The 19904-nt window shown below is 40.8% G+C and overlaps 1 protein-coding gene and 1 pseudogene across 6 annotated transcripts in view; one reads left to right on the forward strand and one right to left on the reverse strand.

Annotated features, from left to right (window-relative positions):
- SLC4A8 (solute carrier family 4 member 8) overlaps nt 1-19904 on the forward strand; it is a 112508-nt gene that overhangs the window by 36581 nt on the left and 56023 nt on the right. For all 5 annotated transcript variants that reach the window (XM_027542908.1, XM_027542906.1, XM_027542907.1 and 2 more), the window contains one exon: nt 11113-11194. In XM_027542908.1, the coding sequence (XP_027398709.1) occupies nt 11113-11194 (82 nt within the window). The remainder of the gene's footprint in view (nt 1-11112; nt 11195-19904) is intronic.
- On the reverse strand, nt 14027-14426 carry LOC113893152 (annotated as a pseudogene). The gene has a single exon (XR_003511235.1). The product of XR_003511235.1 is annotated as a 60S ribosomal protein L36 pseudogene (transcript).

The following is a 19904-nucleotide window of genomic DNA, read 5'->3' on the forward strand; positions in this document are numbered from 1 at the left end:
TGGAACAAGGGACATCTGTAGCTTCAAATTCTCCTGATCAGCACTTTCAGAATCGAGCAGAATTTCTGGAAGAGAAGGCTACAGAGGTTGAAACTGTCAGCACTTGAGCCAAGTGGTGCTGGGAGCCTCAGGGAGGCTCAGAGAGGGCGTAAATGGTAAAGGGAAGTGCAAGTGAATCAGGGCAATTACCAAGGCTTTTATGTGAATCAGGCCCACTCAGACTGGGAAATTTTGTAGAAATCTTCAGAATAACAAATCCTGGTGAATGGGTGATAATTGGGAAACTGGGTGGATGGGAAGAGAGGCACACTTCACGTTGAAAGTGGACCTGGAAAAACTCCTGGACGCTACTGCCTGGTGGCCCTGGCCCGTGTTGGTGCATGAAACGCATGCGTGTCTCTGTAGAGAGCTGGTGACTTCTGAGTGTCATGGGCAGTTCATGGGAAGCAGTCAGTATGTATCTGCTGAATGTTATTGAACAGAAGTATCAACCACAGCAGGTTCTCCTCTCACTGCCTTGCAGGGTACATACAGTCTGCACGCCTCCAGCCTCCCACCTCACACTGGGTATTCCTTTCCTGTGTGGGAATTGAGGGACACATGAGCATTCTCTTTACCTGGTGCTATCAGCTCTACTGGGGAACTTCAGTAGTGTGGGCTTTCCTGTCAAGCAGAGACTTGAGGTAGGCTGGGGATACAATTCAGGTTGCAAATTTACTTCCTTTTAAACTTGTAGATAATTGTCTTTGCTCATGGTTTGCCATGGCAGGGTGGACAGGGCTGTCAATTAAGCCTATCACAATGGTAATCAGAACACAGAAAAGCAACATGTTTATTCTAAATCGCTGCTAGATAACAGCAACAAACCTGAGATAACAGAGAGGTTGGTTGTTTCCCATAAAGATAGTAACAGGTTTACTCTGATCTTGCTAGTTAGGAAGCCATGATGTATGTATTAGTGTCTATTGCTGCCCTAACAAACGACCACACATTTATTGTCTTAGAACAACACAAACTGAGTATCTTACAGTTCTATACTTCAGATTTCTATCATGAGTCTCACCGGGCTAAAATCAGTGTTGGCGAGGCTGTGTTTCTGGAGGCTCTGTGGGAGAATCTGTCTTTTTAACTTCAGCTCTGTGAGGCTGCCTGCATTCCTTAGCTCACAGCTCCCTTCCTCAGCAGCCGAAACCAGTGGCACAGCATCTCTCAGGCCCTGCTTTTATCATCAAACTTCATTCTCTGGCTCAACTCTCCTACCTCCTTCTTCCATTTTTAGGGATCTTTGTAATTACATTGAACCCATGGATAATCCAGATAATGTCATTATTTTAAGATCCACTGATTAGCGACCCTTCTTCCATCTGCAACCTTAATTCCCTATTGCTGTATAAAGCAACGTATTCTTGGGTTCCAGGGATTAAGATGTGCAAATCCTTTGGGAGCCATTATTCTGCAAACTGCAATGTGCTTACTAGTAAATTGTACCAAACAGGAGTGATTCCAAGTGGGGTTCAATAAAAAACGAAAAACCACTAAGAAACCAGAGTCACTTTGCAATTTTAGGCCCCTAGCAGCCTGCTGAAGAGTCAGACTAGGAAACTCGTGGGTGTTCAGGAGCTCATGGCCCCTGAGCGGAGGACCAGAACAGCTGCATACAACCTCGTGGAACCCCCTTTTCTTACTATCCATTGTCTGCATCCAGTGAGGAAGTCAAATTGAGGGCATTAGAGAGTTGAGGATCTCTGGGTCAGATTCAGTGATGGTGTCTACAAGGGGTCAGAATTCATGAGCTTTCTGGATAAAAAGGAAGTCGAGAGTGAAGAGATGGAGAACTATATTGGAACTCTGGTCAGTAAAGGCAGCGTGAAGTACAAGGGTTTAAGAAGGTAACAATGTGACAATCTTGAACTGTTTTCACTATGGACATTAATCCATGATTAGGTGACCTGAGCTCTCTAAAATGACCAGGTGCTTTGCTTTTGGCGATGTTAGTGTATGATGCTAATACGTTACAGTATATAATGTTAATACAGAGAGACTCAAGTTGGAGTTCCTCCTGTCTCAGCCTTTGTGAGATCTTACTTAGCCTTGATTTAGGACTGTTGTGAGGGTTGAGATGATATATGTAAAGCACAATGCTAGGTATACAGTCAGTGTTCTGTAAATATGTGTTCCCAATATTAATTATAGAAACTCAGCTTGCTGATTAGAAACCCTGAAAGTCACTTCTGTGTTTAATTTAAAAATGGTTGTATATCAGAACTCAATCAACACTTGACTCTTATTGTTGTTGGGTGGGTGGGGTAGGAGGCTGTTATCTGAAAACATTGGATAAAAGATGAAAGGAGTCTTTGGAAGTGAAAGGGTCTGAGGCTGACTGCAGGAGAGGAAGCAGAGCTGAGTTTGGCAGGACTGCCACCTCTCAGGACCAGAGAGGAGCCACAGGGAGGGGTCAGGGAGAGGCTCAAGGTGGGCTCCACTGCCTGCTGCAGCCTTTGTGGGTGCTTCAAGGATCTGGGGCCATCATGTAAGACTCAGCCCCACCTCTGCCTTTTAATTTGTCCATTAACTGTAAGTGAGAAGCTGGTCTGCTACTCAGCTGTAATTCATTCATTTTTCAAGGCTCATAACAATGCTTTCTTTCTCACAACGTGCCTTGCAATTTCAATGTTTTAATGTGTATTTAACCCTCTTAGTTCTTTTTATCTTACTTAATCCTTCGGGTAGGCACCCACATCAATTGACATTTGTATTGTGAGTCATGATCATGAGTCAGGAAGAGGTACAGAAACCGGGTCGTTTCTCCAGTTCACCTTTCTTTCCCTCCCCTCCTCCTTTCCTTTTTCTCCTAAACTTATACCATGTGATTCTCATGATGCTGATATTTTCTGAGTCACAAGTACCCCTGAGAATCTGATGAAAGCTATGGAATCTCTCCTAAGAAAAATGCACACTTGCACATAATCCTCTGAAGCCCATTCATAGGAATCCTGGAAATTCATGGTTAAGAAATCCTTGCTGCCATAAAGGACAGTGTCAGAGGTCCATGCTAATCAAATGGTGAGGAATCCGCAATAAGCACAGACAACTGAGACTTAATGTTCTTTTATTTTCATGTTTTATGATTTTAAGCAAAACTTAATATGTTTGAAATTTATCCAATATTTTAAGGATATTCCAAATAAGAGAGACTTGAAAAATGAATCATCGTGTATCCCATGACCTGGCTTCAACAATGAACAGACAGCCTATCTTATTTCATCTATGTCTCTACCCAGTCTCCAAATCCCAGACACTGTATCTCATCAGTGTATCTCAACACTGTATTTCATCAGTAAAAACTTAAGTATGTATTACTAAAGATTAAGGACCCTTTTTCTTCTTTTATGACATGACCACCGTATCAGAATACAGGCATACCTTGGAGATACTGCTGGTTCAATTCCAGACCACCACAATAAAGTGACTAGTGTAAAGCAAGTTGCACAAATTTTCTGGTTTCTCAGTGCATATAAAATCTATGTTTATATTCTCCTGTAATCTACTAAGTGTGCAATAGCATTATATCTAAAAAATGTACATACGTTAATTAAAAAATACTTTATTGCTGAAAAATGCTATCCATCATCTGAGCCTTTAGCAAGTCATCATGTTTTTGCTGGCGGAGAGTCTTGCCTTGATGTGGATGGCTGCTTATGGGTCAGGGCAGTGCTTGCTGAAGGTTAGGATGACTGTTGCAGTTACTTAAAATAAGACTACAGTGAAGTTTGCCGCATCCGTTGATTCTTCCTCCAAGAACAGTTTCTCTGTAGCATGCAATGCAGTGTGATAGCATTTTACCCACAGTAGGACTTTCACAATTGGAGCCAGTCCTCTCAAGCCCTGCTACTGCTTTATCAACTAAGTTTATGTAATATTCTAAATTCTTTGTTGTCATTTCAACAGCATCTTCCCAGCATCTTTACCAGGAGTAGATTCCATCTCAAGAAGCCACTTTCTTTGCTAATTCATAAGAAGCAACTCCTTATCTGTTCAAGTTTCATTGTGTGGTTCTAGCAATCCAGTCCCATCTTCAGGCTCCACTTCTGATTCTAGTTTTCTTGCTATTTCCACCACATCTGCAGTTACTTCCTCCTCTGAGGTCTTAAACTCCTCAAGGCTTCATCCATGAGGGTTGGGATTAACTTCCTCCAAACTCCTGTTCATATTGATATTTTGACCTCTTCCCATGAATGGCACCCCACTCCAGTACTCTTGCCTGGAAAATCCCATGGACAGAGGAGCCTGGTGGGCTGCAGTCCATGGGGTCACTAAGAGTCGGACACAACTGAGCGACTTCACTTTCACTTTTCACTTTCATGCATTGGAGAAGGAAATGGCAACCCACTCCAGTGTTCTTGCCTGGAGAATCTCAGGGACAGGGGAGCCTGGTGGGCTGCCGTCTATGGGGTCACACAGAGTTGGACACGACTGAAGCGACTTAGCATGAATCATGAATGTTCTTAATGGCATCTAGGATGGTGACTCCTTTCCAGAAGATTTTCAATTTACTTTAACCCATCAGAGAAATCACTCTCCATAGGCACTACATACATTATGAAATGTATTCTTAAATAATATGACTTGAAAATTAAAATGACTCCTTGATCCATGGGCTACACAATGGGTGTTGTATTGTTAGCAGGCATGAAAGCAACATGTCATTGTACATCTTCGTTAGAGCTCTTGGGTGACCAAGGGCATGGTCAGTGAGCAGTAATATTTTGAAAGGAATCTTTTTTCCTGAGCAATAGATCTCAACAGTGCTTGGCTGATAGTGTTTGACAGTAGTTCTGTTTTCTTTGGTAAGACACAGAAGGTGCATGAACATTTATTCAGTGACTTTAAACTGTGATTAACCAAGCTAAATTAAAGCAGCAAGCAAGTTGATTTTCAACCTGAATTTTTCAGCTGATTGACCTTGCTCTATACAGTTTGCTTTTATAGTCTTAGAGGCAAGAAATCAATCACTCCTCCCTCCCCTACTTCCTCCAGATTCTGTGTTCTGTGCTGTGTCAGATGTCTGTGGACAGTATTAAGCATTATAATTAGTTGGCCCCTGTCCTCTGGATATTACAAAACTGTGGGGAAGCCAACATGAAAAATTATTCATGTATATGTATATAGGTATACATATATGTCAGAGAAGGCAACGACACCCCATTCCAGTACTCTTGCCTGGAAAATCCCATGGACAGAGGAGCCTGGTAGGCTGCAGTCCATGGGGTCGCTAAGAGTCGGACACGACTGAGCGACTTCACTTTCACTTTTCACATTGGAGAAGGAAATGGCAACCCAGTCCAGTGTTCTTGCCTGGAGAATCCCAGGGACAGTGTAGCCTGGTGCGCTGCTGTCTATGGGGTCACACAGAGTCAGATATGACTGAAGCGACTTAGCAATACATATATGTGAAGTTTTATGAGGAAACATATGATGATATGAGAAAGTTTGGAAAACTAACAAATATTCATCCATCAAAATATATTGGATACTGTAATTAAAAAGACACATGTACCCCAATCTTCATTGCAGCACTATTTACAATAGTTAGGACATGGAAGCAACTTAGATGTCCATTGACAGATGAATAGATAAAGTTGTGGTACATATATACAGTGGAATATTACTTAGCCATAAAAAGGAACCCACTTGAGTCAGTTCTAGTGGATAAACCCAAAGCCTGTTATACACAGTGAAGTAAGTCAGAAAGAGAAAAATGAATATTGTACATTATTAATTAAAAAATTAACACATATTATGCAATCTAGAAAAATGGTACTGATGAACCTATTTGCAGGGCAGGAATAGAGATGCAGACGTGGAGAACAGACTTGTGAACACAGTGGGGGCAGGAGAGAGAGGGTGGGATGAATTGAGAGAGGAGCAATGAAACATGTATATTACCATATGTAAAATAGATGGCTAATGAGAAGTTGCTGTATGACACACAGAGCCCAACCTGTTACTTTATGACAACTTAGAGGGGTGGAATGGGGTGAGGGGTGGGAAGGAGGTTCAAGAGAGAGGGGATATATGTATGCTTACAGCTGATTCATGTTGTAAGGCAGAAACCAGCACAACATTGTACAGCAAGTATCCTCCAATTAAAAATAAATTTTAAAAATGTATTGGATACTTACCACATACTGGACATGATACTAGGTGCTAGGTACATGGTGGTCAACAAAAGACACAGTACCTGCCCTCTTGGAACTTACAGGAGTGCAGGCTACTTACATGGTAAACTACTGTGTTAGGCTCTGGGAGAATAAAAAGATGAAAATACATGGCTCCTGCTATCAGGAAATTCACAAATAATAAGTAAGTCTAAAAATGAGTTTTTTCCACCAAGAAGTTATTCTTCAGAAAGGATTTGACTTTTTATGAGCGCCTTTACCACTTAGGGGGTGGAAATGAAACTGACATGCTCTGGGAAATTGACTCAAAGCATCTATGGTATTGAGGAAGACATTGATGTTAAAGATGTATTGAGGGTTGTGAATAACATTATTTCATAAAATGTGAGAAAAATAGTGTTTCTAAGTTAACTGTTATTTTATTTATCTGTAATTGCTCAATTTTATTGGTAAATATTTCAGTATGAGTACTAAAAGATTAAGATTCTTTAAAAAAGTAACCATCAGATCAGATCAGATCAGTCGCTCAGTCGTGTCCTACTCTTTGCGACCCCATGAATCGCAGCATGCCAGGCCTCCCTGTCCATCACCAACTCCCGGAGTTCACCGAGACTCACGTCCATCAAGTCAGCGATGCCATCCAGCCATCTCATCCTCTGTCGTCCCTTTCTCCTCCTGCCCCCAATCCCTCCCAGCATCAGAGTCTTTTCCAATGAGTCAACTCTTCACATGAGGTGGCCAAAGTAGTGCCACCTAAAAGAGAAAATAACAATTTGTGAAAATAACTCTTTGCGACCCTGTGAACTGTATGGACTATAGTCTGCCAGACTCCTCTGTCCATGAGATTCTCCAGGCAAGAATACTGGAGTGGGTTGCCATTTCCTTCTCCAGGGGATCTTCCCGACCCAGGGATAGAACCCAGGTCTCTTTCATTGTAGGCAGATTCTTTACCGTCGGAACGACCAGGGAAGTCCCAAAAGGTAAAGATTCTTTAAAAAATAAGCATAGTACCACCTAAAGAGAAAATAACAATTCCTTTAATGTCATGAAAGAAAAACTTCCAGTTGTCTCAAATGTCATATCCTTAAAAATTATTTTATCAATAACTAAAAAATTATTTTTATTAGTTTGTTTAAATCAAGATTGAAATTAAGTCCACACATTGTAATTGGTTTGTTGTCTCTTTTGACCTATTGGTTTTAGGTTCCTCTGTCTCTGTCTCTTTGTCTTCTTGCAATTATTTATTTAAAAAAAGATGGTGGGGAGAGGAGTTATCCTATGCTGCTGCTGCTGCTAAGTCGCTTCAGTCATGTCCGACTCTGTGCGACCCCATAGACTGAAGCCCACCAGGCTCCCCCATCCCTGGGATTCTCCAGGCAAGAACACTGGAGTGGGTTACCATTTCCTTAGCTTTAGAGTTTCCCACAGTCTGGATTTTGCTGATTATATTCCTGTGGTGTTGTTTTTCCATGGAACTGTGTTTCTTTGTATTTTCGGGAAATTGGTGTCTGGGCTTAGAGTCTTGATCAGATTCAGGGACAATTTATTTGGTAAGATTACCTCATGGGTGGTGATAAGGTCTCCCATTAGGAGGCATAGTGTCTGGTTGTCTCTCTTTTTGTGGTGTTAGTGGCCTTGAAAATCAATGCAGTCCATTAGGGATTGTAAAATGGCAATGTCCTAATGCTAACATTCTTTTTTCATTTATTCTTTTCTATAATAGGAAACTTCTCTCATCTACTTGATGGTATCACTGTAAGGTACAATTTATATAGTAAAGCCAGGATGAATTTTCACCAGTTTGCAAAATAATGAATTGGTTTGCTAGTATTGGGGCTTCCCTCATGGCTCAGCTGGTAAAGAATCTGCCTGCAATGCAGGAGACCTGGGTTTCAATCCCTAGGTTGGGAAGATCCCTTGGAGAAGGAAACGGCTATGCTCTCCAGTATTCTGACCTGGAGAATTCCATGGACTGCATAGTCCATGGGGTCTCAAAGAGTCGGACATGACTGAGCGACTTTCACTCACTAGTATTGCGCTTTCCTGGTGGCTCAGATGATAAAAGAGTCTGCCTCCAGTGCAGGAGACCCAGGTTGGATCCCTGGGTCAGGAAGATTCCCTGGAGGAGGGAACGGCAACCCACTCCATTATTCTTGCCTGGAGAGTCTCTTGGACAGAGGAGCCTGGCGGGCTACAGTCCGTGGTGTCGCAAAGAGTCAGACACGAATGAGTGACTAACACTTTCACTTCACTTGTTCACTTGCTAGTATTATCCTCCAATGTTGACCAGTTAACTAATTTTTAAAGTGACATGGTGATCTCATGGATTCAAATATATTTGATATTTTCAATCTGTCACAGTTATCACCTTTACTGATGCTCAGATTGTCCTGTGTTTTAAGGGCCCTCTCTAAATTGGACCTTGAGTCCTTTTGACATAAACCTAGTTGTCTTTGAGTGCCTTTTAGCAGAATATGATATTTTAAGAGACCACAATCTAGGTGCTAATGATACTTCTTGCTACCGACTGATAATTTTTTCTAGACATTTTGTCTGGACAGAGCTAGGAAATATAAATTTATAAATTTTAAAATATTTAAAGTTATAAATATGTCATATATATATTCTTGTTGACACTTCCGATTCAAATTCAGGACTATATAGTTTTCACTTAACTTCTGCCTTACAACTGTATCTCCTTTCACCCCTGCTGAGAACCCCAGGGCTCAGTCACACTGAGAGTGCCAGGGTAAGTTCATATAATCATTTACTGTATTTCACAGTACAGAACAGTCTCCGAAAAATGACACCAACACTGTAACCAACAAAATGACAACTAAAAAGCAGTTTCAGATCTTTTCAAATTCTTTTTGTCCTTAGGGTATATGTCACTAAGGATGTTCAGTCAGTTTATTATGTTTTAAATTTATTTGGAATAATTTCTCTTAGAATAGTTATGTGATCGATTTGGCATTTATTTTCATTTTCTGGGAATTGTTTTTTAAAATTTTGTTTTTTTTTAATTAACTTTGCTTTAAAATTTTCAATATAAGTCATCTTCGAAGAAGTTTAGTCTTTGTATCACTGTCATCTACCCCATTGCCTCCCTCCTCTGTAGGTAACTACTTAAAAATATCCCTTATGGCTTGTTCTTCCTTTTTATGTTTTTAAGTATAAGCAGATATCTTTGTTCCAACACCCTTTCTTAGGTAAAAGTTAGCAAATTAAATAGTTTTCTCCACCTTTCTTTTTATTTTAAAACATAGGGGACATAGATGATAACTATAAAATAGTAAAATTGAACCTAAAGCTGAAACATTGAGCAGGATGGAAGGATGGTGAGGATGTGGCATGCTGGAGAGTTGGGGAAGAGCCTGTTAGATGACCAGACAGTGTGAGCAAAGGCGTGAAGATGGGAATGTGTGTGCTGTCCATGGGGTCAGAGAGCCTGGCTGGAGTTTGAGGTTTGGTAGAAGAAATTGATTGGCAGGGAAATTAGCTAAGATCTTTTTTGAAATAATTCTGGATCTGGTGAGGGTCTTGATAAGGTGTAGATGCCATTACATTTATTCTTTTACGAAAGATTTGCTGAGCACCTCCTATGCAAAAAATCCACTGGGTGTTGGGGAAACCATGGTGAGGAGGACAGATATGGTCCATCCCTAAGGAGCAGAGAGATTTCATTTCTAAGGAGAAATACAGTGTACTTCGGGGGCATATAAATGGAGGGTAGTCAGGAAAGGCTTCTAAGGAAGTACTTTTAGGCTGAGATTGGGATGATGAATAAGTGTTAGCTGCTGGTGGTGGAGGTGGGCACAGCAGGGAGAGGGCGATAGTTCTAGGCTGAGGGAACAGTGTTCAGGAAAGAATATGAGTGTGATTCCAGAACTGAAAACAATGTCCACTCTGACTGAAAGGGCGGGAGAGTGGGTGATAGAGAGGATGAGAGTGGAGAGTGGACCTGAGAGAATTGCAAAGGAGGACTTGGTAAGAAAAGGGAACTGTTTCCTGGAAGGTATACGATGGGTACTCAATACATGGAATGGATGAATAAGTTAGAAATTTCAAATGTGGGCTAAGAAATCATGGAGCCGTGGAGCCATGGGTAGGAGTAAGTAAATGAGCACAGGATGTTAGTTTGGAAGGAAGATTCATTGGGTTTGAGACACATGGGTCTTGAGGCATGGCATCCCAGTGGCTTGTCAAATACTGAGCCTCATAGCTTCAGTATGCTGTTGAAATTGCAAGACTCAAGCATGGGAAACAAAAGACAGAGTGCTCATCCTTGGGAATTATGGTTGCAGGAAGGAGATGAACCTTAGAATGGGGCAGAGGAGCAGAATGGAGTATTTTAAGGACAGAGTGGTAAATAGGCTTCATGCTGCAGAGAGGTCAAGGAGACCAACACTTTCTTTTTGGCCATGCCATGCAGCTTGTGGGATGTTAGTTCTCCAACCAGGGATTGAACCTGGGTCCTTGGCAATGAGAGTACAGAGTCCTAACCAGTGGACCACCAGGGAATCCCCTCAAAGAGACCAGCTTATACCAAATGAGGCAATGTGGTTGACACCACTTGCAAAATTCCAATATGTTGTCCAGACTTATGGGTAAAGTATGGAGGTGGGAAAGACATGGGATTAATAGTTACAAGACCTCGGCTCAATTCTACTTCTGCCTTTTACCATGTTTCTGACCTTGGGCAATAACTGCTTAAAGTTTTCCGAGACTCAGGCTGTTTATTTATGAAATGAGAAAGAATGGCTGCCATATTTGCATCTCAGAGTTAATGTGAGGTTCAAATGGAAAATATCTGTAAACCATTAGGTTTTCCCCTTCGGTGTTGCATAAAGGGTAAGGCAAACACACAGTACTTGAATGAAAGTTTGAATGAATGTATGAGTATTACTGTGGCTACTAACTTATGTTTCAACAGAGACCAGATGAAGAAGCTGTGGTGGATCAGGGTGGGACCAGCACAATTCTCAACATCCACTATGAGAAGGAAGAGTTGGAAGGTAAGCCCTGCTGTTAACGTGTACTGAGGGAAATCAGTGAGAGGCAGCCTGGTGGGGGAGGAGCAGCTTTGCTCTCAGGAGACCTGGGATGGAGTCCTAACTCTGGCTCACTAGCTGTGAGACCTTGGGGAAAAATCACTTCATTTCCCTTAGCCTCAATTTCCTCATCTCTCAAACAAAAGTAGACATAATACTACCTGTCTTACAGTTAGAAGCTAGTAGACAGCTAGTGAGACAGTGCTTTGAGTAAAGTCCAATGTAAGTATTAATAAATGATCTATTCTTTGAGAATGCAAAGCACTCAGATCAGCTTATTGATTCTTAATGATTGCTTAGAATCATTAAGCAAAAATTACAGATCTGTATGGAATACAAACACAAATCTATACAAAAGAAATAAAATACAAATAGTTTTAAAAACTCAGTTTAAACATAAAACCTTATTTTTATCCCATTTGCAATGTTTGCTTTTCCCCTTAATACCCATTTCTGTCTGGTGTTTTCATCTAAACAAGAAAAGGGAAAACACACACACACCTGTGGCATATTTGCTGAGGGCCCACAGCACAGAGTTGTATAAAAATCCACTGAAGTGGAAGGGAAGGAAGAGGCATTTTTAATTGACCTACTCTGTCCATCTGTCTCTCTGTCGAGGCTCTTCTCCCCTCCCCACCCCCGTCTCCCCACATGACCAGCATGTGCTGTCCTCCTGCTTTTTCCCGCAGAGCCTAGTGTCCTGATAGTGCTGGTGATGCTCAGTTTTATTAAAGAAAGGCTTGTGTCCACGATAACTTTAACACGAACCCACATTTGGCTCAGAAGCCTTTGTGAAATCTCTATAGCATTTCCTGCAACGTTGAAGGCTATGATACAGCAACTTTCTAATGATTGAGACAGCATGTGAAATGTTCTCTCTGTACTGCTTGTTCCCGTGCTGTTTTTTCTTTTTTTTTCATCAAAGTTGTACAATCCCCAGAGAAAACTTGTCCTTTGGTTGGGAGAGTCAAAGCTGTAGAGGCTGACTCAGCCTCTGGGTCTGTTACCATGCGAATTTATGTGGGTGGCTCAGTGGAGGTCAGTGGTGTTTGGATGTATCAAGATCAAGCTTCCCAAGTTATTTTGACCAGATGGAAGAGGAGCCAGTGTGGCTTTCAGCAGTTGGAAGAAAGAGCAAGAAAGAAGGGTGTGGAGGTGGGAGGTGAACATTTGTTGAATACCCCTTGTGTGATAAGCATTTGATTAGGCACTTCTTTGTCTTTTTAATCTTCATAGCAATCAAGGCAGGTAGGTATCATCCCTATTTTACATGGTGGGGAAACTTCTCAGGGTCTAAGCAGGTAAGACTGGGATGGAATTCTGCTCTTTCCACTCTATCATACTACCTGCAAAGGAGGACCTACCCAGAGTTAACCACTCAACCTCAAAATCTTGCTCCATCATGTGGACATTTTTATGTATTGCCGCACCCCTTCTTCTGCCTTGTTAATCCTGTTACCTCTCTATCCTCTCACTGTAGTTGGGAGTACTGTTACTTTTAGTTTAGTTGTCTGAGCCCACTAGACCTTTGCCCTCAGCCAGAAGTTAACCATTTATGAACACTCTTCTCTACTTGGGAGTAGAATAATTAGCTTGTACAAACTCTCTTGGGTCCCAAGGACTGAGTTCCATCACAGACATCAGCTGAGTAGCTGCCAGTAGGAGCATCTGCTCAAGATGACGTCATTTATTCCTTACGCAGTCTCCACATGTTCCTGTAAAAGAAGGCCATGTGTGATGATGGCATTGCTAGCGGATAGTGTACAAGGAAACAGTCGTTTACATATAGACCGTTTTGAAAACTAGAATCTTATTTATGTTGGCACTTAAGAAAAAAGCACTACAGGCAAATGGAGGACAAATAGCGCCCACTCCTCAGGCCTGATATGGTTCTTGAGTAGCTCTGGAGAGGAGAACAGGAAGTTGTAATGTGCTGTAGGATTGACCATGCTGTGGGCTCCCAGGGCATCCCAGCTCAGTGAGGCTGTGCTCAGGCAGGTGCTGTCTCTAGAAGACATGGGATAAAATCAGTCCCACTCTGATGGAAGACAAGTAAACTGTTCTAATTGTATTCTAGTTCTCTAAGTGTGCCATGCTACAAGGTTCTGTGGCTGCAGATAAATCTCTGGGTCTCCTTCCCCTTTGTTCTATACCCTTGACACCACCTAACATAAACCATGTTCAGAACTACTTCTGAGATGTAATCTCTGGACATTGTTAGAGACTTTTGTAAATGTGAGGGTTGTTTTTTTCTTTTTTTGCATAAATTAACTCCATCAGCAGGAGAAGATGCTCTAAACCATTTCATTGTGTGTATGCTCAGTTGTGTCCAACTCTTTGCGACCCTATGGACTGTGGCCCCCCAGACTCCTCTGTCCATGGACTATTCCTGAAAAGAATACTGGAGTGGGTTGCCATTTCTTCTTCCAGGGGATCTTCCTGACCCAGGGATAGAACTCATGTCTCTTGTGTCTCCTGCATTGGCAGGAAGATTTTTTTTTTAACCACTGTGCCACCTGGGAAGCCTTTGCTTTATATATATATATTTGAAGACTCAAAAGCAAACATTAGGACAAATTTCCAAAGAGAAACTCAAAACGAGCAATAATGCATGATTTCTTCAGTGGACTCTCCCAGTCCCAGAGGAACATAGAGCAGTGGCTTTATTTAGAGGAATGGCTTTTTCCATCTTTTCTGGCAGATCATTATTCCTGATTAGCTACTAGACTAATGAATCCTAGAGTGAGTTTGGTACCTTATAATAAGTTTTTGTTTTTTTTATTTTTATTTTTTATTTTTTGGGGGCAAGATTTATTGTGATTGTGAACAGAGGAGAAGGGCTCAGTCCTTCTTGGCTGCTGCTTTCCTCATGGCGGCCAAGACATTGTTCAGCTCCTCTCTCTTCCTCTTCGCGCGGATATGTGTCCCCACCCTTTTCTTGATGAACTTGAGGGCCCGCTTGTCCTTGGAGACCTTGAGCAGCTCCATGGCTCGTCGCTCGTAAGGGGCGAAGCCACACACCTCCCGGATCATGTCCCGCACGAATTTGGTGTGTTTGGTGAGACGCCCGCGGCGGCGGCTGTGCCTCGGCTTGCCCACGTTCTTGGTCACCTTGTGACCCGTGTTGAGGCCCACGGCCATGGGGTAGCGCAGAGCCATGGCTGTTGTTCCACAATGGCTGCCGCGGCGGAAGGCGGTACCTTCTAATAAGTTTTTAAAAGAGGTAAGAGCCATTTGGCCTTAGTTATAAGTTGCAGGGGAAAAGGGGTGGCTTGCAAATGCTCCACATGTTATACTTTCCCTGCCGTAATTGACTTTGACTCAACCTGAAGCCCAGGAAATAGGGCACCCATGAGTGTGTGCTAAGGCATGCTGTGTTCTATGCGCATGCTCCATGCTCTAGCGTGCTCAGAATGCGTTCAGCTTCCAAAAGTCCAGACTCCATCTGCAGGGTGGGCTCGCTCTGTGATTCCTATCATGCTCTGCAAGATTCAGTTCCAGTTCACTAATGACTGCTCTCTGTATGTGTGTACATACTTATTTAAAAAGTAAAGTCTACAATTACATTTCCTAGTAAGTTTTATTAAATGAATACTTGTATTTGCACACAGTCCCTAGAGAGTAGGTTTGACAATAACTGGAAGAAAGACTGGGAAAAAAGTGGAACTTGGGTGAGTAAGTACGTAGATGAGGGGGACGAAGACTGTGTGGGTAGGAGAGCAGTTGAGAGGCCAGTGAAGTGACCGCAGGATTAGTTTAGGTTTAGTAAAGTCCCTAGGCTGCAGAATCCCATTAGATGGACTGGACTTTGTTGGTGCTGCATTCGTTTCCCAGTGTCCATTTGTTTGTCATCTTTTCTGATTTCACTCAGAATATGTGAGTCCGTGTTTCTCAGTCTCCAGCCTGGAAATTGATGTCTGGTTTTCTGATGTTTTGGTTGTTCTTAGCTCTGACCTCTGCTGGGTTTTGTTTTCATTTTTGCCTGTCTCTCTGGTGCTTTCAAAAGCACGTGCTGTGGTTGGCTAATATTTATGGGAACTGATTGGATCAAAAATACTACTTAGAGAAGGAAAAGTCTTCCTTAGTAACTCTTTGCAGAAGTCCCTTATATAGGAACTCTTCCTGGATTGAGGTTTCCATTTCTAGGTTGGTTAGGACCTTCTCAATCATCTCATGCCCTGATGAATATTTTATCCACTCTAAGCACATTCACTTTGGTTGCATGTTCCTTTTGTGGCCCTTTTCAGATACTGTTATATAAGGAATTCTGAGAGAAAGAAGGTCTGATCTGGGACTTTTTTTTTTGCTTCTTTTAAAAATTTTTTAAATTATGAAAATATGATAACATATTTATAGTAGACTTAGAAAATACAGAACAAGGTTACCTATAGTTCCACTATATATTATAATTTTTTTTAGTAGATAAATTAAGATTTTTAGTTGGAGTTTCAATATCAAACTCTCAAAAGTTAATAGAATCAAGATACAGAGAAGTAGAAGGAGAGAGTAGACCTGAAAAGCACTGTGAACCAATTCAACATAATTAAGATTTATACAGTTTCCACACAACAGTAGGATACAAATTCTATTCAAATTCCCATAGACTATAAACTAGGAGAGACTACTGGAACATCCAGGGACATAAAACCAAGTGCAAAAATTTGATGGCATAAAGGTAATGGAATAATACAGAGTCTGTTCTCTTATCACTGTGGAAGTATGTTAGAGATCAATATCAAAAGATATTTGAAAATAGTATCCTAACATGAGATACCAGGTCACCGCAGGTGTTTGCCCCCAACCAGTGGTGATTCCTGCGCCCTGGCCAAAGTCAAGCCACAGGGAACTTTCTTCAGTGGAACTTGTGCCAATGGTATCTCAAGGAAAAGGGATAAGTAGGAGCCATTGTTCACTTTCCAGCTTGCTTATGCTTTTACTAATACCTGTGCCCTTATGGCAAGTTCTGTATTGTCAGTTGGAGAAGGGAAAATAACCACAAGCCTTGTTTACAGATGGTTTCAGTTGCTATGCTGGTGTCACCATTCTTGGCAAGTGGAGATGTACTATTCCTCTCATGTCAGAGAGGAACAGAGGAATTTGTAAATTACTTAATATTTTTTTCAATAAATAAGCAAAAAAAAAAAAAAAGAAAGAAAATAACCCACATATTTTCAAGTGACTTTTCAAGTCACATTTTCAATGTGACTTTTACCGGAGATCTTTGACTTAGTCATTGAAAGGTTCAATACAGTTAGAAGACTGGAAAAACATAGAGGGTGATTGCAGAGAAGAAAGCATTTTAAAGAGAAATTAATATCAAAATGAGAAATTAACATCAAAGGTTCTTTTAAAATACCATGTATTTGGAAATTATATGTCTACTTTTAAATGATGAGTGTATCTAAGGAGCCATAACAAGGACATAGCAAATGTTTGTAATAGAATAAAAATGAAAAGAGAATTTACCAGAATTTGTTGCATGCTGCTGAAGCTGCTCAATACAATCAAATATGATGTGGAGTCTTGAATAAGTTATGAAAACAAATAATGGACACTAGCATAAACTTTTTTGAAATTTGAACAAAATCTATATTTTAGTTAATAATACTGTATCACATGTTAATTTCCTATTTTTTAACAACATAGTATTTCTTTATATTCTCAGAATTGGATAAGCAGTTTCAAGCTTCATTCAAATTTTTTAAAAAAGATCACTAAGATAATAAATTTTCTAGACTTTTAGCAGTAATACTAGATGCCAAAATACTTGGAACTATATCAAAGTTTTGAGTGAATATAAGTTAGAAATCTAGCATTCTATTCATACTAAGTCAAACGAGTGGAATCAAAATGTCATAAATTTTTTAGCTAGGGAAAAATTCCCGAGTATTCTAAAATATGTATGTTATACATATTATATACATATATATACAAAAGATTTTCTATTACATTTGATAAAGGCTTGAGAGAGAACATTATAAAAAGAAGAGATGGAGAACTAGGAAAACAAACTAAATGAAGTGTGGACACTGAATGAATATGAAATAGAAAAAGTAAAACGATATAGACAAAAATGAAAGATAATCATATAGTCCAGTTGTGTTTTTTTCTTCTTTTTAAAAATTTATTTATTTTAATTGGAGGCTAATTACTTTACAATATTGTAGTGGTTTTTGCCATACACTGACATGAATCAGCCATGGGTGTACATGTGTCCCCCATCCTGAACCTCCTCCCGCCTCCCTCCCCATCCCATCCCTCAGGGTTGTCCCAGTGCACCAGCTTTGAGTGCCCTGTTTCATGCATTGAACTTGGACTGGTGATCTATTTCACATATGGTAATGTACATGTTTCAATGCTGTTCTCTCAAATCATCCTACCCTTGCCTTCTCCCACAGAGTCCAAAAGTCTGTTCTTCATATCTGTGTCTCTTTTGCTGTCTCATATATAGGGTCATCGTTACTATCTTTTTAAATTCCATATATATGCGTTAATATACTATATTGGTGTTTTTCTTTCTGACTTACTTCACTCTGTATAATAGGCTCGTTTCATCCACCTCATTAGAACTGATTCAAGTGCATTCTTTTTAATAGCTGAGTAATATTCCATTGTGTATATGTACCACAGCTTTCTTATCCATTCATCTGCCAATGGACATCTAGGTTGCTTCCATGTCCTGGCTATTATAAACAGTCCTGCAATGAACTTTGGAGCCCGGTTGTTTTTAAACATGGCTGCTCATTAGAAACGCATCTGGAGCTTTGGAGAAAAAAAGCAATACCTGGGTATTTGTATTCCTCAAAAAATTCCAAGATAATTCTGATATGCATCTGGATTTTAAAAAGTGATTACAGGTTTTTCTTTTAAATGGTAGTATTAGTGATATAGAATTCTACTATTTTCTGTTGACCAGTCATGATAAAACAGTATTAAGTGAATAATAGTTACATAATCACAATAGTAAAAGATGTTTATCAGTTTTCACAATAGTCAGATAAAAGATAATTATAATTGCAAGTCATAATGGGAACATGATTAACCTAACAATATAAAATAATTACATACAATTTGAGGGATTAAGCAGCGTGATGTAAGTGGAAGTGCATGCATGGACATGTTTTCATCCACCCAGCCAGTTTATGTCTTTTGGTTGGTGCATTTAATCCATTTACATTTAAGGTAATTATTAATGTGTGATCCTGTTACCAATTTCTTAATTGTTTTGGGTTTATTTTCTGTAGGTCTTTTCTTTCTCTTGTGTTTCCTGCCTAGAGAAGTTCCTTTAGCATATGTCATATAGCTGGTTTGGTGGTGCTGAATTCTCTTCACTTTGCTTGTCTGAAAAGCTTTTGATTTCTCCATCAAATCTGAATGAGAGTCTTGCTGGGTAGAGTATTCTTGGTTGTTAATCACTTTAAATACGTTGTGCCATTCCCTTCTGGCTTGTAGAGTGTCTGTTGAGATATCAGCTGTTAGCTTTATGAGAGTTCCCTTGTATGTTATTTGTCATTTTTCCCTTGTTGCTTTTAATATTTTATCTTTGTTTTAAATTTTTGTCAGTTTTATTACTGTGTGTCTCAGGGACTCTTCTCTGTGCTTCCTGGACTTGGTTGACTTTTTCTTTCCCATTCAGGGAAGTTTTTAGCTATTACCTCTTCAGATATTTTATCTGGTCCTTTCTCCCCCTCTCTGCTCTTTCTGCATGCTAAGTCACTCAGTTGTGTCCAACTCTTTGTGACCTTATGGACTGTAGCCTACCAGGGTCTTCTATCCATGGGGTTCTCCAGGCAAGAATACTAGACTGGGTTGCCATGCCCTCCTCCAGGGGATCTTCCTGACCCAGGGACTGATCCCATGTCTCTTATGTCTCTTGCATTGGCAGGCATGTTCTTTACTACAGTACCACTGGGGAAGCCTGGGACCCCCATAATGTGGGACTTTTTATTGGTCGATTGATTGATTTTTGGCTGTGCTGTGTGGGCTTTTCTCTGGTAGTGGCAACTAGGGGCTACTCTCTAGTTGCTGTGTGCAGGCTTCTCATTGCAGTGGCTTCTCTTTGCAGAGCATAGGCACAGGCTTTACTAGTTGCAGTTACTGGTCTCTTGAGCATGGGCTCAATAGTTGTGGCACATGGATCTAGTTGCTCTGAGGCATGCGAGATCTTCCTGACCTAGGATTGAAGCCATGTCCCCTGCATTGGTAGGCAGATTTTTTACCACTGAGCCACCAGGGAGGCCCTACCCTGGGACTTAGAGGAGCTTGCAGATGAGTAGTGGGAGAAAAACTGATAAATACCTAACTGTAATGCAATGCAGAAAATAAGTGCATAAGGGAATGCTAGCCAAGGACTTTGGGGATTTACAGGAAGGAGGCAGCACATCTGATCGAAGGGATCAGCAAAAATACCAAGAAGGAAGGTGCATTTGCAGTGAGTCTTAAAGGAGTGAGCCAAGTCAGTGTCTGGAAAGCACTGGCACATTTTTGAAATAGCAGTTTGGTTTAGGTGGAGACCAGTGTGAGGTGAGGGTAGGAGCATCAGCTGAGGCCATGAGAAGGAGACAGAGTCAAAACCAGGCTGTTCTGTTGTTGGGGTAGATGCAGAAGGTATACATCTCTAGACTTTTTCCCCAAGAACATTTATTCAGTGTGGGCACGTGTGGGATTTCCATTT

The sequence above is a fragment of the Bos indicus x Bos taurus genome, chromosome 5 (genome assembly GCF_003369695.1).
Source record: "Bos indicus x Bos taurus breed Angus x Brahman F1 hybrid chromosome 5, Bos_hybrid_MaternalHap_v2.0, whole genome shotgun sequence".
NCBI classification, from domain to species: Eukaryota; Metazoa; Chordata; class Mammalia; order Artiodactyla; family Bovidae; genus Bos; species Bos indicus x Bos taurus.